Source organism: Ictidomys tridecemlineatus, chromosome 12 (genome assembly GCF_052094955.1).
Source record: "Ictidomys tridecemlineatus isolate mIctTri1 chromosome 12, mIctTri1.hap1, whole genome shotgun sequence".
In the NCBI taxonomy this organism is placed as follows: Eukaryota; Metazoa; Chordata; class Mammalia; order Rodentia; family Sciuridae; genus Ictidomys; species Ictidomys tridecemlineatus.
The window spans coordinates 2169027-2187826 of NC_135488.1; the positions used below are offsets into that span (position 1 = coordinate 2169027).

At 56.1% G+C, this 18800-nt stretch overlaps 1 protein-coding gene and 1 pseudogene across 1 annotated transcript; one reads left to right on the plus strand and one right to left on the minus strand.

The window, feature by feature from the left end:
* Positions 1–734: 734 nt before the first annotated feature.
* Positions 735–3105, minus strand: LOC101970005 (poly(rC)-binding protein 2 pseudogene; annotated as a pseudogene).
* A 7695-nt stretch (positions 3106–10800) lies between these two features.
* Sftpb (surfactant protein B) lies at positions 10801–18193 on the plus strand. The gene is made up of 11 exons (XM_021735353.3): positions 10801–10861; positions 11160–11287; positions 12427–12495; positions 12809–12934; positions 13462–13632; positions 13840–13929; positions 15061–15244; positions 15362–15522; positions 16293–16373; positions 16796–16873; positions 17947–18193. The coding sequence occupies exons 1-10, from the start codon at positions 10801–10803 to the stop codon at positions 16856–16858; spliced, it is 1134 nt and encodes a 377-aa protein (XP_021591028.1). The 3' UTR covers positions 16859–16873; positions 17947–18193.
* The last annotated feature ends 607 nt before the right edge of the window (positions 18194–18800 follow it).

Sequence of the window (18800 nt, forward strand, 5' to 3'; positions counted from 1 at the left end):
CGTGGCTGAGGAGCCTTCTGTATTTTATGACCTCAAGTTCTGCCTGAGGTCCTGAGGGTTTCGCCCCGCGCCTCTCTGGTCCTGAGCCGCCTGTCCGCTGTCAGCAGTGCTGGCCGAACCCACAAGCCTCGCCGCGGCGCCACGGCTGTGCCTGCTCATGGTTCCCCATGAACTGTCCTGGTTGCCCTCTAGGAGCAGGGCCCACCCAGTGCTCATCAAAGGCCCAGCCACCTCGCTTTGCCCGTCCCTCCAGCCGCCTCCTGCCTGTGTTGCCATGAGCACAAGTGTGAAGTCCTCCATCGTCCACGCGCTTCTGCCCTTTTTAATGTTTTATTCACTCAAATCCTTAATACAACTCACTCTTCAGGTTCTTAGTCAAGGAATGACAGTCGTAATGCTGGGCACTGCAGTAGACATCATCCACTGGGAGCAAACAAATCCAAGTTAACTCAGCGCTGCAAACACTTCATCGTGACAGACCTACTGCATACATTCCTTCTGCGTGCTACATCTACATCTTTTCTTTTTTCTATTCACAAAGAAAAAGCTCCAGTCCATCTTTTAATTTTTTTTGAAAAATTCCTGACATTACAGAACTAAAATGTATTAATAGTCCACTCTTAATTTCCATGACAAACAGAAAAATTCATCAGCAAAAAAAAAAAAATGGAGAAGAAGTTTATAAAACTAAATATGGATCTCAGCACTAACAGCTAAACAGAGAAAGGAATTAAAATGCTTTAATTAAAAAGTCAAGAGTGGATGATAAAGTGTGTAAAAACTGAAAATTTACAAACTATTTAAAACCTGGAGTCGCTGACTTTTCAGAAACTACACAGATGGATCATGGGTGGTGGTAAACAGCAGAAAGGGATAATGGATGAATCTGAATTGTTCTAGCTGCTCCCCACGCCACCCGTCTCCAAGGAAAGCTTGATGTTGATTAGATACTGAGCCAGGCTAATACTAGCGGCAGATCCAGTGATAGTAATCTGCCTATCAGTAGATCCTTCCACTGGGTTCGCAATTTTGATCTACTCCCCAGACATCTGACAGATCTCATTGATTATGGCGTCTTGACGCTGGATTATGCAGCCAATCAAATCGTTTGGAATGGTGAGTTCATGAGAAGTAGTTTGAGCAGATGCATCCAAACCTGCTGCGCTGAATCCGGTGTTGACCTGCGTCATAGGAAAATTAGACTGTTGCATTGCCAACTGGTGCAGCTTGATCAAATCTGGCAGTGGAATGACATACTCTCCTTCAATGGTATAGGCCTCTAGAGGTAGTCCCTCCAGGTTAGGGTTGAGGCACATGGATGGGGTGGTGGGGGAAAGCTCGCACTGTGGCTGCCTGTTCTGTACCTGTCCTGACCACCTGCAAAGAAGACTGGAGAACTTGGCAGCTTGGGCCGGTACGGGATGGTTACGCTCTTGGGGTGGGGGGGCGGCAGGTGGGGGGACTGGGAGAGAGTCTCCAACATGACCACGCAGATCTGTTTGACACACTCAATGATGGATTGCAGGATGCCAGCAATAGTGATGGCCTACTCAGTTGAATTGGGGAGTATATTCCCTGACACCTGGACTTGAGCCCCTGTACTCTCTTGTATTTTCTTAAACTTGCAACCACCTTTTCCAATGAGAGAGCCACACAGACTAGCAGGGACCACCAGCCTCAGAGTGACCGGGGGTCTACTGGCAACTGTGCTATTGGTCATAGAGTTGCTGATGTCCTCTTCCAGTTTGTCAATGATCATAGCAAAGGCTTTGAAGATGGCATTAGTGGGTCCAGCCAAAGTGATAAATCTCTCAGGACAATTCCCTTCTGAGATATATGCACCACTCTCCTCCAGCATCTTCTTAACCAATTCTCCTTTCTTTCTGATGATACTGCCAACTTCCTTTCTATGCATAAGTAACTGAATGGTGAGAGTGACATTTAATCCACCTTCAATCACACCGGTGTCCATGTTGAGCAGTGTTATGGGGGGCTGGACTTTGAGTGGTCAAGTCTTTGGCCTCTGGTGGGGGTGAAAGCCAAAAACTGAAGGCGCAAGACAACTGAGGGGAAAAGGGGAGCAGGCAGGAGGGGAAGGGCGGGAGGCTGGGGGCAGAATAGTCGGGATGGGCAGGAAAGCAAGGGGGTGCGCAGGAGAAGGAAGGGGGAAAGAGACCCCGGGACAGGGTGGGTGGAGGGTGGGCAGATAGAGGATGGGCAGGCGGGAGAGGTTGCAGGCTCTGGTTGCTCCAGCTGCTGGTCTGGGCTAGATCTACATCTTAAGTCTTAGGTCTCAAGACCAGCAGATGCCCGCTCACTCAGACTGAAGTGACCAGGTCAGGAACCAATAGAAGCTTCCCCTGGGATGGAGCTGATGGCTAGCTGAGGAGAGAGCCAAGAGGCTGCTGTAGAATCTGAGAGCCGTGAGGACGCTGCAGAGGATCAGGATGAGAAGAGTCGGGATGCCAGTCCAGGTCCTCATCAGGCTCTCAGGTGTGTGTGCATCGGTGTCGGCTGGCTGAATGGTCATTTGCTCCAATATTTATATCAAATTTTGGGAGCTTCTGTCCACCCTTTGGGTCCCTATCAGCTGTTACCAGGTTTCTTAGTGACATCTTTCACTCCTAGAGTCAGGACATGTGCTTTGCTGATTTCCACCCTGATATCACACGTCTAACTCTTATCAGGGTTACAACTGTTGGGTGTGTGGGAACCTTGCCTTTTGGTTTTATTTCCCCCAGCAGTTTTCTCCCCTTTGAAGTTAAGTCTCCATCTCGGGAGCAGAACATCATATAAACCTTTACCCCTTCCCCTCTTCTCCAAAGGGCGCCAAAGTCAAAAGTTTTCTCAACTAATCCCTACTCCTGGTTCCTGAGTCAATCTGCCAATCAGTACCCGCCAAGTTGCCAAACAACCCTTCTTAAGCTGAAGCTTGCAAGCTCACGCTCTCTGCTCTCTTCCTCTCCTTTCTTCCCCTTCAGGCAGCCCCTCCATAAAATCTCTTAGTTGAATTTCCATCTTGGGTGAGTCACTCACCTCTCATTGGTGCCGTGACTCGGATGGGACACCCCTGCCTTTAAGCAAGACCCCATCCTGCCAGAGATCACACCTGAGTGGAGATCAACCTGCGCCCATCTTCTTGACCACCTCCTTTGCATCCACCATCGGCCTATTAATTGGTGAGTCCCCTTCTCTGGACTCCTAAACCTGCAGAGGCACGGTAACAGGGAACTGGCCGTTGACCATCCAGAAGCCCCTGTGGTGTCTCGTGGGGAGGAATGCACCCCACCCAGACTTTCACGGTCCCAGTGGTCCTCTTGGACCACTTCCAACATGCCTCAGCCAGCTTGAGAACTGGCGAGCCCCCTCCCCTCCTTGAGCTTGGGTCTCTTCCTTCCCACTCTCGTTTCGAAAAGCCTGGCTCCAGGTGACCCATAGCTCCCACAGCACTCCAGGGTCCCTCACCGGCGGATATCGGCGACGACCAATTCCTTGGCCTGAGGTCTCATTTTGATATTTGGCTTGAGTGGGATGCCTCTCCAGTCAACATATCATGCCCTTCCTCATAGCCCCGTGCGGGGGCTCCTCCTCCCTGCCGGCTGACTCTCCTCTCAAATGCCTCCTTAACAACTTGGACACTCTCAGCCTAATCCCGGAGATCAATCCCCCAAAATTGATAAAATTCTCTACTCAGGATTGGCCCAATTATCCCTTAGATAACCAAAACCATTGGCCCCTTATGGGACCTTAGACCCTGCCATTTTGTGGGATCTCTAAAACTATTGTGAGAGATCGAAAAAATGGGCAGAGATTTTATATATTCAGGCTTTCTTCCTCCACCTCACTGTACCTCCTGCAACCCAAAGCATGTCCTCTTGGCCTCTAAACCCTCCTCTCTTTCTACCTTCTCATCCATGGATTTTGATCCAGCCGACCCTGCCCCTTCGGTTCCTCCTTCTTCAGACTCTGCCCCCACTTCCTCTTCAGTCCTCCGGTCACCCCATTCCCACGCACAGTCTGTCCAGCCACACCCTGCTTCAATTATGGCTCCTTTGAGAGAGGTTGCTGGGGAGGAAGGGATCGTTAGGGTCCACGTGCCCTTCTCCATAGCAGAATCAAAAAACACTTGGGTTCCTACACCACCAACTCTGTCTCGTACATAAAGGCATTTCAGTACTTGCTCCAAGCCTAGAGTCTCACTTTTCATGACATTTACATGGTCCTGGCCAGTACTCTTCTCCCAGAGGAAGGCAGGCAATCTGGGAACAAGCCCATAATTATGCTGACTAGGTCCATCAAACCACCCTGGTCCACTCACTAGGTGCCCAGGCAGTTCCTTACCAGGACCCTAATTGGGACTACAGTATCATGGCAGGATTAGCCCCAGGGACCAATTTTCCACCTGCCTAATTGCCGGACTGAGACGGGCAGCTCAGAAGGCGGTAAACTTTGAAAAACTCCAAGAAACATTCAGGACAAAAACGAGAACCCTTCTACCCCCTAGATAGACTGACTAAGGCCTCCAGTAATACACTAATTTAGACCCTGAGACCCCCGATGGCAGACAACTCCTAATGACCTACTTCTCCCAAACTGGAACAGGACCTTGACCCCGACTGAAGTCCTAGCCACAGCCTTTAAGGTGTACCACAACTGGGATGAGACAGCCAGAAAGCAAAAACCCAGATGCTGGCACAAGCTCTACGGGGACCCATCCCAAGGGCCCCTTCATTTCTGGCCAAACTCCCACCACTAAAGATGGCCCCTGGGTCCTATTTAAAGTGTGGGACAGAGGGACACTGGGCACAAGAGTGCCCAAATCCCAGCCGCCTATGCATCCATGCCCTAAATGCCAGTTAAGGGGTCACTGGGCTGTGGACTGCCCCTGCCCCTGAAGGGAGCTAGATCTGCCGCAAGCCCAGACCTGGATCTTTTGGGACTGGCATTGGATGACTGAAGGGACCTTGGGCCTCCCTCCCCAATGACCACCATCACCTTTCACCAGAGTCACTATTATGGTGGGTGGACTCCCGATTAACTTTGTTTTAGACACAGGGGCCACTTATTCAGGCTTGACGGAGTTTTGGGGACCTACTGTTCCATCCTGTTCCCCCATGTCAGAGTAGGGAGATAAACAATCCTTTCCCTTAAAACCCCCACACTCTCTTGTAGGTTTTACCACCATCTTTTCTCCTGCCAGTTTCTGGTAATACCCCAGTGCCCCATTCCCTTATTGGGAAGGGACATCTCAGCCAAATTCCAAGCCTCCATCCCACTCCACCCCAGCCCTTCTTTACCCTCACCCTTGCAGAAGCAGCCCACATGTTCACAGGCTCCCCTCTTTCTCTTCCTCCAGAGGTAAACCCTCAAGTATGGGCACTTTCACCCCCTCTCTGGCTCACTGTGTCCCTGTCAGAATTCATCTTAAGGACCCTCAGCATTTCCCCTGTCAACCTCAACTTCCAACTAGCAGTCTTCAGGGCCTAAAGCCCATTATTAAAGACCTATGGCACAAGGGCTTAATAAGACCCACCCATTCCCCTTACAGCACCCCAATTTGGCCGTAAAGAACCAATCCAAACATCCCTCTGAAGCCAGGCTCCTTTCCCGCCCACCAGGCTGGAGGACAATTCCCAGCAGCCATCTGGCAATTGGATTTTACACGCATGCCCAGGGTCTAGAGGTATCTCTATGACCTCATCCTTGTAGACATCTTCTCAGGATGGGGGGAAGCTTTTCCTACCACCAACAAAAGGGCATGCACGGTCGCCTCTGTTTTGCTCTCAGATATCATCCTAAGATTCAGGGTCCCTATCTCCTTGCCATCAGACAATGGCCCGAGTTTACCTCACAATTCACACAACACATTGCTGGGGCTCTCCACATTCCCTGCAATATACACATTCCCTATCACCCCACCTCTTCAGGCAGGTAGAATGCGGTAACCCACCCTAAAGGAGACCCTCACCAAGCTCTCCCTCACCACATCTCAACTGGGTCAAACTTCTCCCAGTTGCCCTGTTTTGCCTTAGGGCACTCCCCAAAAAGCCAACTCAAACATTCCCTTTTGAGGTGATATATGGATGCCCACCCTTACCCCCTGGGGTGACCCCTTCACCCTGCATTCTTTCAGAATATCTCAGTCATCCCCTTCTTAGTTTCATCCGAACACAGATTTGGAATCACCAGGAAACTCTAATACCTGATACCTCCAGGTCACATGTCTCCTTCCTCTTAACTGGGTATATTTCTTTCCTCCTTCTGGTGTCATGCCCACCCTGACACCTAACTGGAAGGGCCCCCAAGGATCATCTTGTGCACTCCCACGGCTGCCTGCCTACAGGATCCCCAGGCAAAGTGACTTCAAGGATTCACACTTCCAGGCTGAAAACCAGCCCGGCCTCCAACCAAGGGAGCCCAGCCTGACCATCCACCATCCTCCTCCCACAGATACGTCTGCTCCACTGCCCCTGAGCATCCTCTAAAGCTCCACATCTCACGTCTGAGGGTTCCTTCCCCCTTTCTGAGGAGGACCTTCCTCAGCCTGAGAAACCCTCACAACAACATGCCTCCCTCTAGCTCACCCTACTCCTTGCCACCCTCCTGGCACCCACCTTCCTCACACCCACTCCGTCTGCGGGGGATCATCGGGTTTCGAAAGGTGGAGTCTTACTTCGTGATGTCTTGTGGTCAGCAGATTAATTGACATCTCGGCAAGTCACATCCATCTCAGGTGCTGTGTGGGACACAGGAAGAACCAGAGAAGAGGCGCCATTATGAGGCACAGCCCAGTCAGCGTGCAATGCCAGGCCTATCCCCTCGTATGGCTCCAATGCACATAGCTCACATACCACCCAGGGATGGCTCATGGCACCTGGATCTTTTGGACCAGAAGAACTAACACCAAGGTTTCACAAGCTCTTGTAAATCAGATGGTTGCCCTGGTGCCGAAGCCGGAAGACAACCTCAGGAGAAAGTTGCGCGAGGAGTATGGAAGCAGAGATTGCGGCACACTGAACAGGGCAATGGTAGAAAGAGCCGTGCACCATGATCAGTAGGATTCATCCAGGGTACAAGGAAGCTCTCATCCAAACCCAGTTAACAGAATTCCAAAATAAGACAATCAGAAGGACACAGCCTTGTACTGAGGTGTGGATCAGCACGTGCCCGGCATGTGTGAGACCCCAGGTTCCATCCGACATTCCAGAAAACAAGACCAAACAAACTCAGACACAAAGAGAAGAATGAGGTCCCCTGGGGCTGGGGAGAAGGAGCCACGGGGAGCTGGCCACTGTGGTGGCGGGGTTCAGTCCGCTTTGCAAGATGAGAGAGTTCTGAGAGTTCTGGAGACTTAGCTCACAGGGTGTGAACGCACTCAACTCTGCAGAACCACACGCACAAAAATGGTTAGGGCAATAGATTTTGTGTTGTGTGGGGTTTTGCTTTGCTTCTGCTTTTGTTTTGCCTTGGGGTGCTGGGAGTGGAGCCAAGAGCCTCGCGTGTACCCACTAAGTGCTGTACCCCTGAGCTACTACCCGAGCCCCTATTTTGTATTTTTACCACAATAATAAAAAATAATAATAATAGTGTTCTCTGAAAACAGAGGTGGTTCAGCCTGTGACTGCCGCCTGGGGCTTTTTCTGGGAGAACCGGGGACCACTCTGGCAGCGAGCATTTTCTGCCTGCCTCCTGCTCCATGGTGACCAAGCACTGGGCACCTGTCCACGAGGCAGAGTTTCATAGAGGCCATAGTGTTTGGGGCTGGGATGAAGCTCAGTGGCAGGTGCAGGCTGAGCCCTCATTCCACCCCAGCACCCAATAATGATATTTCTACTTCTTTATGAAAGGGAGGCTGTGGTCCTCAGCTCAGAGGAGGCCATGGAGCAGCTTCCTTTGGTCACCCCAATCCTGTGCACCTGACACCAGCCAGCTCCATCAGGCCTCTTAGCCGTGCCCCTGAGACACAGCAGTGACACTGATGGTCAGCACCAGATCTGTCCTGGCCCCAGGTCATCCCCTGGGGACAATCTGGGTGGAGAATCAGAGGGAGGCTGGCCTGAGGGCACAGTTGTGAAGCGCCCTGGGTGGCTGCAGGCCACAGGAGAGTCTTCTTCATGGAGTCCACGGGTCTGAAGCAGGTGGGCAGCTCTGGGCAGCCCTTCCTGCCTGGCCCAGCCCTGTTGGATGCCCATCCTTGCGCTCCCCAGCTGCAGCCCTGTCCCCCAGTCTCCCTGCCACTGTCACCTGCTACTCTGTGTCCACATTTCCTTCTTATGGGCCCCAGGCATTGAATCAGGGCCCCACAGCCACATCATGACCTGGTTACATCTGCAAACACTCATTTCCAAACAAGGTCCCTTCCTCACTCCTCCTGGGGGACGCAGCTCAGCCCACAGGTGAACGCAGAGAGTAGGGGATGCAAGGAGGGTCAGAGACACCGCCAGCTCCTCCCTTGGAAGACTCAGCTGGGCGTGAGGAGGCAGGCAGGGCAGGGTCTGGGGCCCGTGGGCTGCTCAGAAGTAGTTAGGAGCTGGAGAGTGGGGCTGGCTGTCGGTCCACCAGCTGCCTGCCATCCGGACCTGCTGTGTAGAGTGGGCTCCAGTTGCCTCCCCAGCCAGTGAGGACCACTCAACCTGGCCAGCTCCAAGTGCTCTCCAGCAGACCTTCCCTGGACAGGACTCCTCAGTATGGAGCACCTCCTCCCAGTCCCACCAGGCCAACCCCACACCTTGAGTCTTGAGGCCTGGGTGGAGCCCAATCCCCGTTGCTCTGAGCCCCACCTACTCCCACCCTGGAGGTTCCTGTTTGGTTTTTGGTGTTGTGGTGCTGGGGGATGAACCCAGGGCTCTGAACTTTTTGGGACTAGGATTTGAACCTCAGCCCTTCTTATTTCTTATTTTGAGACAGGGCCTCACTTAAGTTGCAAAGGTTGGCCTTGAACTTGCAAACTTCCTGTCTCAGCCTCCAGAATGGCTGGGATTCCTGCTGTGGCTACTACTCCCGGATCTCCATAGATCAGAGTCCCCAGGGCACTGACCATGTCCTTCCACCTCCCAGCTCATTTCTCAGTCAATACATGAAGGAGCAGGAGTTCTTCATAAACTAAGCATCCTGCCAGGCCTCCCTGCCCATCCTCTAGAGAAATCCCTTTTGAAACAAGACTAAACGGGAAGATGGGGCTGTGCTCAGGAGGGCTCTCCTGTGGCCCCAGGTTGGCATTCGCTTTGGACTTCCCAAGGCTGCTCTGGAGACCACACTCACATAAACTTGAGGGCAGGAGTGTGCTGAGGGAGAGCAGAGGCCCAGGTCCTCAGGGAAGGGCGGCCCAGCACACACAAAGGACCTGCTATCACACAGGGGCCTTGACGCCTTTCTTCCTTTACCACGTCTCTCTTCTTATTTGTAGTGAGGAGTAGAGAGGCCAGGCTGGCAGCCATCTGGGAGGCAGATCCATGCCCAGGCCACTCAGCCCAGCCCTGTGGCAATTGTGCCCTGAGGGAGCACCAGGTACCACGGCCTGGCACGGACGCTGGCACGGCCAGCAGGCGGGCAGCCGTCCACAGCTAGCTTGGTGCGCTTCCTCGGCTGCGCTCCTGGAAGGCAGCCGTGAGTCCAGAGATCCCCCTTGGAGGGTTGGGTGGAAGCCATGGGCCACCACCTGTCCCAAGGGTACCCAGACCCAACGCAGCTCTGCTTATTTGGTGTGTTGTTGGATTCTGTTTGGTTTTGCTCTGGGTGAGGGGCTGGAGCCAGAGTATCCCCTAAGGACGCTCTATACTCGGCCCTTGGGTCCCACACCCAGGTACAAGCATGGTGCAGGTCCACGGCCCTGGGGTTTCTGCAGGCCTCAGGTTCCCAGCCTTGGGTCAGGAACTCCCACATACTGGGTTAGCTTCCGTGGTGGCAACTGTGCTGTCATGTGACAAGGGCTCAGGACCAACAGAAACTACAGGGTGCTCAAGTGGCCTCGAGTGTCATGGTACCACCTTGGGCCCAGCTCTCATCACGGCTGGCTCCTGCCCTGCCCTGCCACTGTGAGCGCTCGAGGTTCCAGGCATCCTGGTAGGGAGACGGCCCCGGCAGGACTAGGGGAGAGGGCCGTGGTGGCAGGGCCATCGAGATGCTCCCTCCCTCCCTGCATCAGCCCCTGCCCACTTCAGGCTCTGGGCCTTCTCTCCAGTGTGCCCTGCCCAGTGAGACCCAGCTGGAGAAATCTGCAGCCATAGAGGACTGTCTCCTGAGCCACCAGCCGTGCCCAGCCCCCCGCCTTGAGGGGCTGTTGGGACGGCGCTGAGAACCTCTGGGAGCCAGTGCCTCAGCCCCACTCCCACCTCAGACTCCTGGTATGAACTCTTCTGCCCCACAACAGCCATCTGTGCACAGAGGGTTCTAGGGAGGGGTAAGGAGGGCAGAGAGGGAGTTGGCCCAGATTGTGCCTTTCCGGCACTTACCTGGATCAAGAGCCAGGCAGGAAGCTCTTGAGAACATTGCTCAAGAGCAGAGGAGGCCGGGTGGGAGGGGGACAGGGGCCTGCGCCCAGAGAGACAGGACGGGGGGAGCCTCAAAGCCCCCCTGTCTGGAGGGAGCTGTGCCTGGACCAGGGGCAAAGGGAGCAGCAGCTGGCCCTGAGGAGGCCTAGGCGGGTGGAGGTCCTGGGCGTGTCCTGCTGGGAAGAGGCTGACCAGGAGTGGAGGGCTCTCCAGGGGAGGTAAACACTGCTCCCTGTGCTCCCACGCCCATCCCCAGCCCGCTCCCCAGCTATAAGAGCCTGCCCAAGCAGGGCGCCCAGCTGCAGGGGCCATGGCCACGTCACGCCTGCTGCTGTGGCTGCTGCTGCCCACCCTCTGTGGCCCCAGCACTGGTGAGTTCCCTGCCCTCCTCTCGGAGCCCCCTGCCACTCACTGAGACTGGATCTGAGCCCAGGTAACCCAAGTCCATCCATAATCTTCACTTAAGGACAAGTCAGCTGAGGACCAGAGAGGCCCCTAGGCTTGGCCAAGGTCACAGAGCTGGTGGGTTCTGCAGTAGGGAACCAGAGTTGTCCCACATGTCTGTTGGCCATGAATTCCCAGAAAAATTGAGCATGAGAAAAGTTGGGTGAAGTCCAGGCACAAGCGTATCCTGGGTCCTGACCAAGATTGCTCTGGCCTCCACTGCAGCTGTGGAGACCACCTCATCCCTGGCCTGTGCCCAGGGCCCCGAGTTCTGGTGTCAAAGCCTGGAGCAAGCACTACAGTGCAAGGCCCTGGGACACTGTCTTCAGGAAGTCTGGGGACATGCGGGAGCTGTGAGTACTACCCACAATGTCCTGGAGGTCTGGGAAGAAGGTGCTGGATGGGCTTAAGGGGATTAGAGCCCTGATAGGTGATGGGATTGGTGGGTGGGATAGATGGAACTGGGGAGGATGGCATAGAATGGGGCAAAGAAGGACGGCTGGGATGGATGGATGGATGGATGGATGGGATGGGATGGAATGGATGGGATGGATAGATAGGATGGATGGGTGGATGGGTGGATGGATGGGTAAGTGGGATGGATAGATAGGATGGGTGGATAGATAGGATGGATGGATGGATAAGTGGGATGGATAGATGGGATGGATGGGTGGATAAGTGGGATGGATATATGGAATGGATGAATGAATGGGTGGATAGATAGAATGGATGGGTGGATGGGTGAATAGATGGGATGGATAGATGGATAAGTGGGATGGATAGATGGGATGGATGGGTGGATAAGTGAGATGGATAGATGGGATGGATGAATGAATGGATGGACAGATAGAATGGATGAGTGGATGGGTGGGTGGATGGGTGGACAGATGTACTGATGGAATGGATGGATGGGTGGATAGATAGGATGGATGGATGGATAAGTGGGATGGATAGATAATATGGATGGGTAGATGGGTGGATAGATGGGATAGATGGGTGGATAGATAGGATGGATGAGTGGATGGATAAGTGGGATGGATAGATGGGATAGATTAATGAATGGGTGGATAGATAAAATGGATGGGTGGATGGGTGGATGGGTGGATAGATGGACTGATGGAATGGATGGATGGGTGGATAGATAGGATGGATGTATGGATAAGTGGGATGGATAGATAGGATGGATGGGTAGATGGGTGGATAGATGGGATGGATGGGTGGATAGATAGGATGGATGGGTGGATGAGTGAATGGATGGATGGGTGGATGGATAAGTGGGATGGATAGATAGGATGGATGGGTGGATGGATGGAGAGATAAATGGACAGAGAGACAGATGGACGATGGGCTCAATGAGTGGGACTGGGCAGGATGAAGTGGGAAGCTGCCTGCACCTTAAAAGGCCCCCTCAGCCTGTGTCTGAGAGTGCCTCATTCCGTGGAGCTGGGAGCACTTCCCCACTCATGGGCCCCACCTTGGGACTCCTCCCCAGGATGACCTGTGCCAAGAGTGTAAGGACATCATCAACATCCTCACAAAGATGAGCAAGAACATTTTCCAGGTGATGAGGCCCAGATCCTGGAGGAATGTGGGCAGAGGGGCATCTCAGGGCATTTCCAGGCTGAGGGTGAGGCCTGGGGCACCAAGCTTCTCCTGGCCAGGGCCAAGCCATAGCATGGAGCTTGGCCAAAGCCAGAAATGGTCGTTCCTGGGTGGGGAGAAGCCCTCCATGTGCCCAACCGCTTACTCCTTGGCAGTTTCAGTTCCAATGCCCCGGGAGAAGTGGAATCAGTCTGCCCTGGTGGTGGCCATGTGGGATTGGAGCAGGTACAGGCCTCAGAGAGGCCAGCTGACCTTCCATTCCCTCCTCCCAGAAAACCATTCGGAAATTCCTAGAGCATGAATGTGATGACCTCCCCTTGAAGCTGCTCGTGCCCCAGTGCCGCCAAGTGCTGGATAACTACTTCCCCCTGGTCATTGACTACTTCCAGAGCCAGATCGTGAGCGCCCAGACCTCCCACTTACCTGCTCTGCCAACATGGCCCCCGGGACCACCACAACCAATCACCCAACCCAGAGCACCCAGGCGACTCCAACAGCACCATGGCACCCCAGATAGACAGACAGGCGCACACACACACACACACACACACACACACACACACACACACACACACAGAACCTCAGACCACACACACTCACCCCCAACCAGGAGACGAAGCATCCTCAGCCAGGCAGGTGGAGGGTGCCCACCTGCTCAGACCCACACACATTAGGCCTGCCTGCCCTCACCCCGTGTGCACTCACATTGTCCTTGCATGTGAGCTCATGCTTACTCACACAGGATCCCAGACACCCCATCCCCACACACCCCACCTCTGCCCTTTCTCCCCCCCCCCCCCGCACCCAGCCTGCTCCCCACCATTCCAAGCCCAAAGAGTGGCCCTCGGCCCTGAGCCCTGGGGCCAGCCTGAGTGGGAGGGGGTTCCCTCCAGGCCACCAGCCCCTCACCTGCACTGTGCCCTAGACCCCAAAGGTCATCTGCCAGCACCTGAGCCTGTGCCAGCACAGGCAGTCTGAGCAGGAGCCTGGGATGCCAGATCCTCCACCTGACCCTGTGCTGGACGCTCTGCCAGATAAGCTGGCCCTCCCCGTGCTGCCAGGGGCCCTCCTGGACAGGCTTGGGCCTCATACACAGGTGAGGGAGGCCAGCCATGGCCAGTTAGCTGGGGTGCAGAGGGCCAGAGGGTCAGCTGAGACCCAAGGCACTTGGGCCTGGAGGGGCAGAGCCAGGGACAGATGAGGAGCTCCAGGCAGGGCCTGCCTGAGCAGGGGGTGGGGGAGGCGAGACCTAGAGGACGGTGGCCTTGCCCAGCCGCAGCCACCTCCCTGGCTCTCTCCCCAGGAGCTCTCCCAGCAGCAGTTCCCCATCCCCCTGCCCTTCTGCTGGCTCTGCAGGACTCTGATGAAGCGGGTGCAGACCATGATCCCCAAGGTGAGGCGCCAGGGCCTCAGCAGGAGCTCCATCTCACGGCCGCCAGGTTAAGCAGGGCCACCTGTGCTCCGCCCACCCAGGAGCCCAGGCTCAGGTCCCACTGTGCCCTGGCACTCCTGCAGGACAATGACTGGCAGGTCCCGGCTGTCTGTGGAAGACACTGCAGTCTCTCAGTAGGAGAGTCCCCACAGATAGGTGCCCATCTTGCCATGTCCAGCCTGAAATCTTCCACATCAGCAGTGGCCTTTGCCCTCTGGCCTCACCAGTCATTCCCAAATGGGGTCCTGCAGGCCATTGGTCACTGAGGGACTACAGCAGTGGACAAGCTTCCTGCTGTCCCAAGCTTGGCCGAGGGGTTGGAGAACAGAGTTGGCATAGCCCATTGAGACACCATTAAGCCAAGTCAAGAGAAAGGTTTGGGGCTCGGGAGGAGCCTGACGCACAAGGCCTGGGTCTGACCCCAGCACCATGAGGAGGAAGGGGCTGGCCTTGTTCTGAGCGCACCCGCTGCTTGAGCAGCACTTGGAGCAGGACAGAGCCCTCCCTTATGCTGTGGACGAGAAGCAAGGACGTTCACCCATCAGGAGGGAAGGAGGCCCAGCCAGGGACAGTGCTAGTGGGACCCTGATGACAGGGATGCTGGCTCACCTACCTTGTGGTTAGGAGCAAGCGGGTGACATGTGAACTTGGGGAACTGCCAGGGCCCAGCTTGCCCCACCTTGTGTGGAGTCAGGGCGAGGAGGAAAGCAGCTAACTTTCCCAGGGGCTCCCCAAACAGGGGCCTGTTGGCCAGAGGTAGGGCCATCTGCTGTTGAGGGGTTCCTGTGGGGAAGGGTAGTGAGCCCTGGTCAGGAGAGAGGAGGTGTGGCTCCTAGCTGGCCGGGCATCGACCCTGGCAATGCCCTCCTCTCTGGCAAGCCATGCCTCTTCCAGTGAGTCTGAGCCAGACCCGGGTCCATTGAGACTGCTGCTCTGACCACAGAGCACTCTGACCAGTGCCCTCATGTGCACCTCGTGAGCTGCCTCTCGCGTCCTCACCTGCAGTCACCCTCCCTCCTAGAGGGAGGGCATGTGCAGGAAGGCCACGCTGGGACAGGGAGGCCCACATCGCCCTCTCTCGGCCCGCCCCAGGGAGTGCTGGCCGTGGCTGTGGCCCAGGTGTGCCACGTGGTACCCCTGGTGGTGGGCGGCATCTGCCAGTGCCTAGCCAAGCAGTACACCATTCTCCTGCTGGACGCACTGCTGGGCCGCACGCTGCCCCAGCTGGTCTGCGGCCTGGTCCTCCGGTGCTCCAGTGAAGATGGCGTTGGCCTAGGTGAGTCGCCGCCCACCCTGCCCTCTCAGGCTCTGCGGCCCAGGCCGCTCCCTCCCTCTCTGGTCCAAGGACAGGACCAGACATTCTGCAGGACAGACCTGACTGCTTCCTCTGCAGCCCTGCCTGCTCTGGGCTCCCTGCCCGACGAATGGCTGCCACCGGCCTCCCAGTGCCAGCTCTGCGTGTCCGTGACCACCCGGGCCTGGAACAGCAGCGAGCAGGCCACGCCACAGGCCATGCGCCAGGCCTGCCTCCGCTCCTGGCTGGACAGGGAGAAGGTAGGAGGAGCCAGCCAGAGCAGCGCAGCCAGGCTGGCTTCCAGGGACACGGGGCCCAGGTCCTGTCCGCCGTGGGCAGCCGAGCCCAGAAAGCCTTTGTGGCCAGAGATACAGGATGGGCGGGGCTGGAGCCCAGCCAGGCATCCAGGACGTGGTTGGAAACAGTGGTCTGTGATGGTTTCATAGGCCAGAGCTGCTGAGGGTCAGGTGTCTTCTCTGGACAAAAGGCCACACCTCCCAGGACCAGGCGTCCCTGCCTGGGTCAAGTGCCAGGCGAGTCCTGCCAGCCCGGGAGGGCCTTGCCCAGGGAAGCCCATGCAGCTCTCAGCCCTGCCCGGGAGTGCTGGCTGTAGGGGAGGCCCAGGTGTGCCATGTGGTACCCAGGATACTCCTAGTGCTGGGCAGCGTCTGCCAGGGCCTGGTAGATTCCAAGTGACCAAGGCCAAAGCTGTAGCTGGGAGAGGACCCTGAGAGACCCTGGTCCTGCCCACCCATCTCTGAAGCAGTTTAGCTGAGACTAGTCACCTGCACATGGAGAGGGCGGGGGCCTCTGCCAGTCCTCCTCGGTGCCCCTGGCTTCCCTGACAGAAGCCCTCTATTCCACACCCTCTGCCCTGCTCCCAGCAACCAGAGCTGCTGGGGGCTGATGCCTGGACCTGCACCAGGGCCCAGAGGGAACCAAAGAGGCCTAGAAAGGGCGGGATCCAGGACTCTGAGGAGGGAGGTGCTGCCTCAGGCCTGGGTCACCTCCTGCCTCTGTCTTTCCTCAGTGTGAGCAATTTGTGGAGCAGCACATGCCCCAGCTGCTGGCCCTGGCACCTCGGGGCTGGGATGCCCACACCACCTGCCAGGTACCTGCCCCTGTAGCTGGCCAGGACTTCTCAAAGCCCCCAGAGCCCTCACTCTCCTGGATCAGGAGTGACATGGGCCAAGATGAGGCGCCTATGTTCTCATGCAGAACAGGCCTTGGCCTAGAAGAAGCCAAGAAAGTGTCACAAGAGATGGGGGCTGTGTCAGGCTCGGCTGCGGCCCTCCTTGACTGGGCTACAGCTGCTGGCCTACAGCCACTGGCCAGTGTGCTTGGCGAGGGCCCCAGTGGGTGTCCTGGGCCAGCAGCCTCTTCCTTAGCTCTAGGCCTGCAGGCAGTGGCTCGGGGAGTGGCCTGGGTCTACTAAGTCACACGAGGGTGGCATGAGAAGGCAGGTACAGCACTGCCCCTATGTCCCAGAGTCAGGAGTGAGGCACTGAAGTCCCAATTCTGTCCCTGTGGCAGGCCTTGGGGGTGTGTGCCACCAAGTTCAGCCCCCTCCAGTGTCTTCAGAGCCCCCTCTCCTGAGGACCCAGCCTCCAGGTGAGTCTTGACCTACGTGGGGGAGGGAAGGGCAGGGGCTGTCACGGGGCAGTGAGAGGTGGCCACTCCTGCAGGCGGTTCCAGCCACCTCTGGGCATAGCTCTGGGCACAGTGCCAGGCCCCACCAGGAAGAGGCCCTTCTCAGGGGGAGGCCACCCCTCCCTTCAGAGCCCTCACCCCCCACCCTGAGCAGCCCTCCTCGGCTTTGCCTGGGCCTTCAGACCAGCTGCCTTTGGGACCTGATATACTCAGGCCAAGACAAGGTGTCCCAACCTCAGGGGAATCAGCTTTGCCTCCAGAGGCTGCTGCCCCTCAGAGCCAGGAACACTACAGCCATCTGAGTCTACGGGCTTGAAGTCCCTCCTCTCCCCTCACCATCCTTTCCCAAGTCAAAGGTAGTACATGGGATGGAGGGTGGCCCCAATGACCTTGAGAGCAGGAGGGTCCTCATGCATTTCACCACTTGCTCTGTAAGAAGGCAGGGAGGGCCTGTGGCTGGCGAGGACTACAGCCAAGGTCATGCGGTGAGGCAGTGAGGCCCGCCCTCCTCCAGGAGAGGAAGAAGCCCAGCCTACCCTGGAGCCCTGGTGTCACATGCACTTGGGGCTTGGACCCAGACCTACCTCACAGGGGTCAGCTTAATAAATCCCTCCCCATCAGTGATGGCCAGGGACCTTGGAGTGAGGGGCCACCAAAGAGAGGGACAGAGCATTCCCCAGTTCCCAGAGCTGCCACTGAAACAGAAAGAGGCCTGGCTGCAGCCCCAGCTCTGCCGTCAACTGTGGCGGGTCCCCTGGCAAGATACAGGTCCCCCCTAGATGTCCCCCTCCTTAGGGCAAAGGAAGAAGCGGGTGAGGGTCTCTAGCCACCGTGGCAAGGCTCCTTGTGGCCCTGCCCTTCCAGCTGCCCTGGCTGGAAGGAGCTTCACCCCACTCGCCTTCCTGCAAAGTGACACTGGTGGACCACCAGCCAGAGTGGTCCAGCCCTGGCCCCAGCCACTCTGTGCTCAGTAAGGCCAGCAAGAACAGTGCCCTCTGGACAAGGTCTGCAGAGGCTGCTTATGACCTTCACAGCACCAGAGCCAAGCCAGCTCCCACCGCTCAGGGCAGCTGGGGGGGAACATCGCAGCTCCAGGACAGCTGAGCGACTGGGCCAGTTCACACTGACCCCCACGTGCTCGAGACCAGTGTCTTGTTTGCCAACACTTCCAAGAAGTTCAAAGTTCAGAATAAAATGGGATCATAATATACTCTGATAAACACACAAAATCCTTACATTAGGCTTTTTAAAAATAAATCAGGAAACCCTTGGCTTGTGCAAGGTGGATACTCCATGCCCTGGGTGACGGGAGGTGACTGGGCAAAATTCCGTGTCGGAGATGCTCTCCCTGCGAGCTGCTGCTTTGTTAGGACAGGGATTTCTGGGTTGGGTATGGCTGGAGCTAACCTGGAACACATCCTGGGTTCAACCCCCCAGAGCAAAACGAGAGAGAGGGTTTTCATCTTTTTTTTTGTTCAAAGTTCCAAGGATGATTCTATTTTTGCTGTGACTTTAAAAAAAAAATACTTTTAGTTGCAGATGAACACAGCGCCTTTATTTTCACGTGGTGCTAGGGATGTAACCCTGTGCCTCACACATGCTAGGCACACGCTCCACCACTGAGCCCCAGCCCCAGCCTTTCTGCTGTGACTATTCTGCTCAAAGCTCAGTGGGGCAGTGCAGGCAGGCTCAGATCCCGTGTGGCCATGCCCTAACACTGCCAATAAAGCCCTATGCACTGGCATGATCTGGGCACTGTTCTGGAGGTGCTCTGGGGCTGCAGCCCCCTGGAGGGGGCCGCCAGGACCTCCCTCTCCCCCCATGGGCAAGTAGGCACCCCATCTCCATCTCTCCTGCCTTTCCAGCAGCCTCCTGCCTGGCCTCCACC

What these genes read in the sequence shown, in the direction of transcription:
- Sftpb (XM_021735353.3), top strand. Translation starts at nt 10,801, where the DNA reads ATGGCCACGTCACGCCTGCTGCTGTGGCTGCTGCTGCCCACCCTCTGT. An exon ending in GGCTTGGGCCTCATACACAG is followed by an intron (nt 13,633 to 13,839) that starts GTGAGGGAGGCC and finishes CTCTCTCCCCAG; the next exon opens with GAGCTCTCCCAGCAGCAGTT. An exon ending in CCTGGCTGGACAGGGAGAAG is followed by an intron (nt 15,523 to 16,292) that starts GTAGGAGGAGCC and finishes GTCTTTCCTCAG; the next exon opens with TGTGAGCAATTTGTGGAGCA.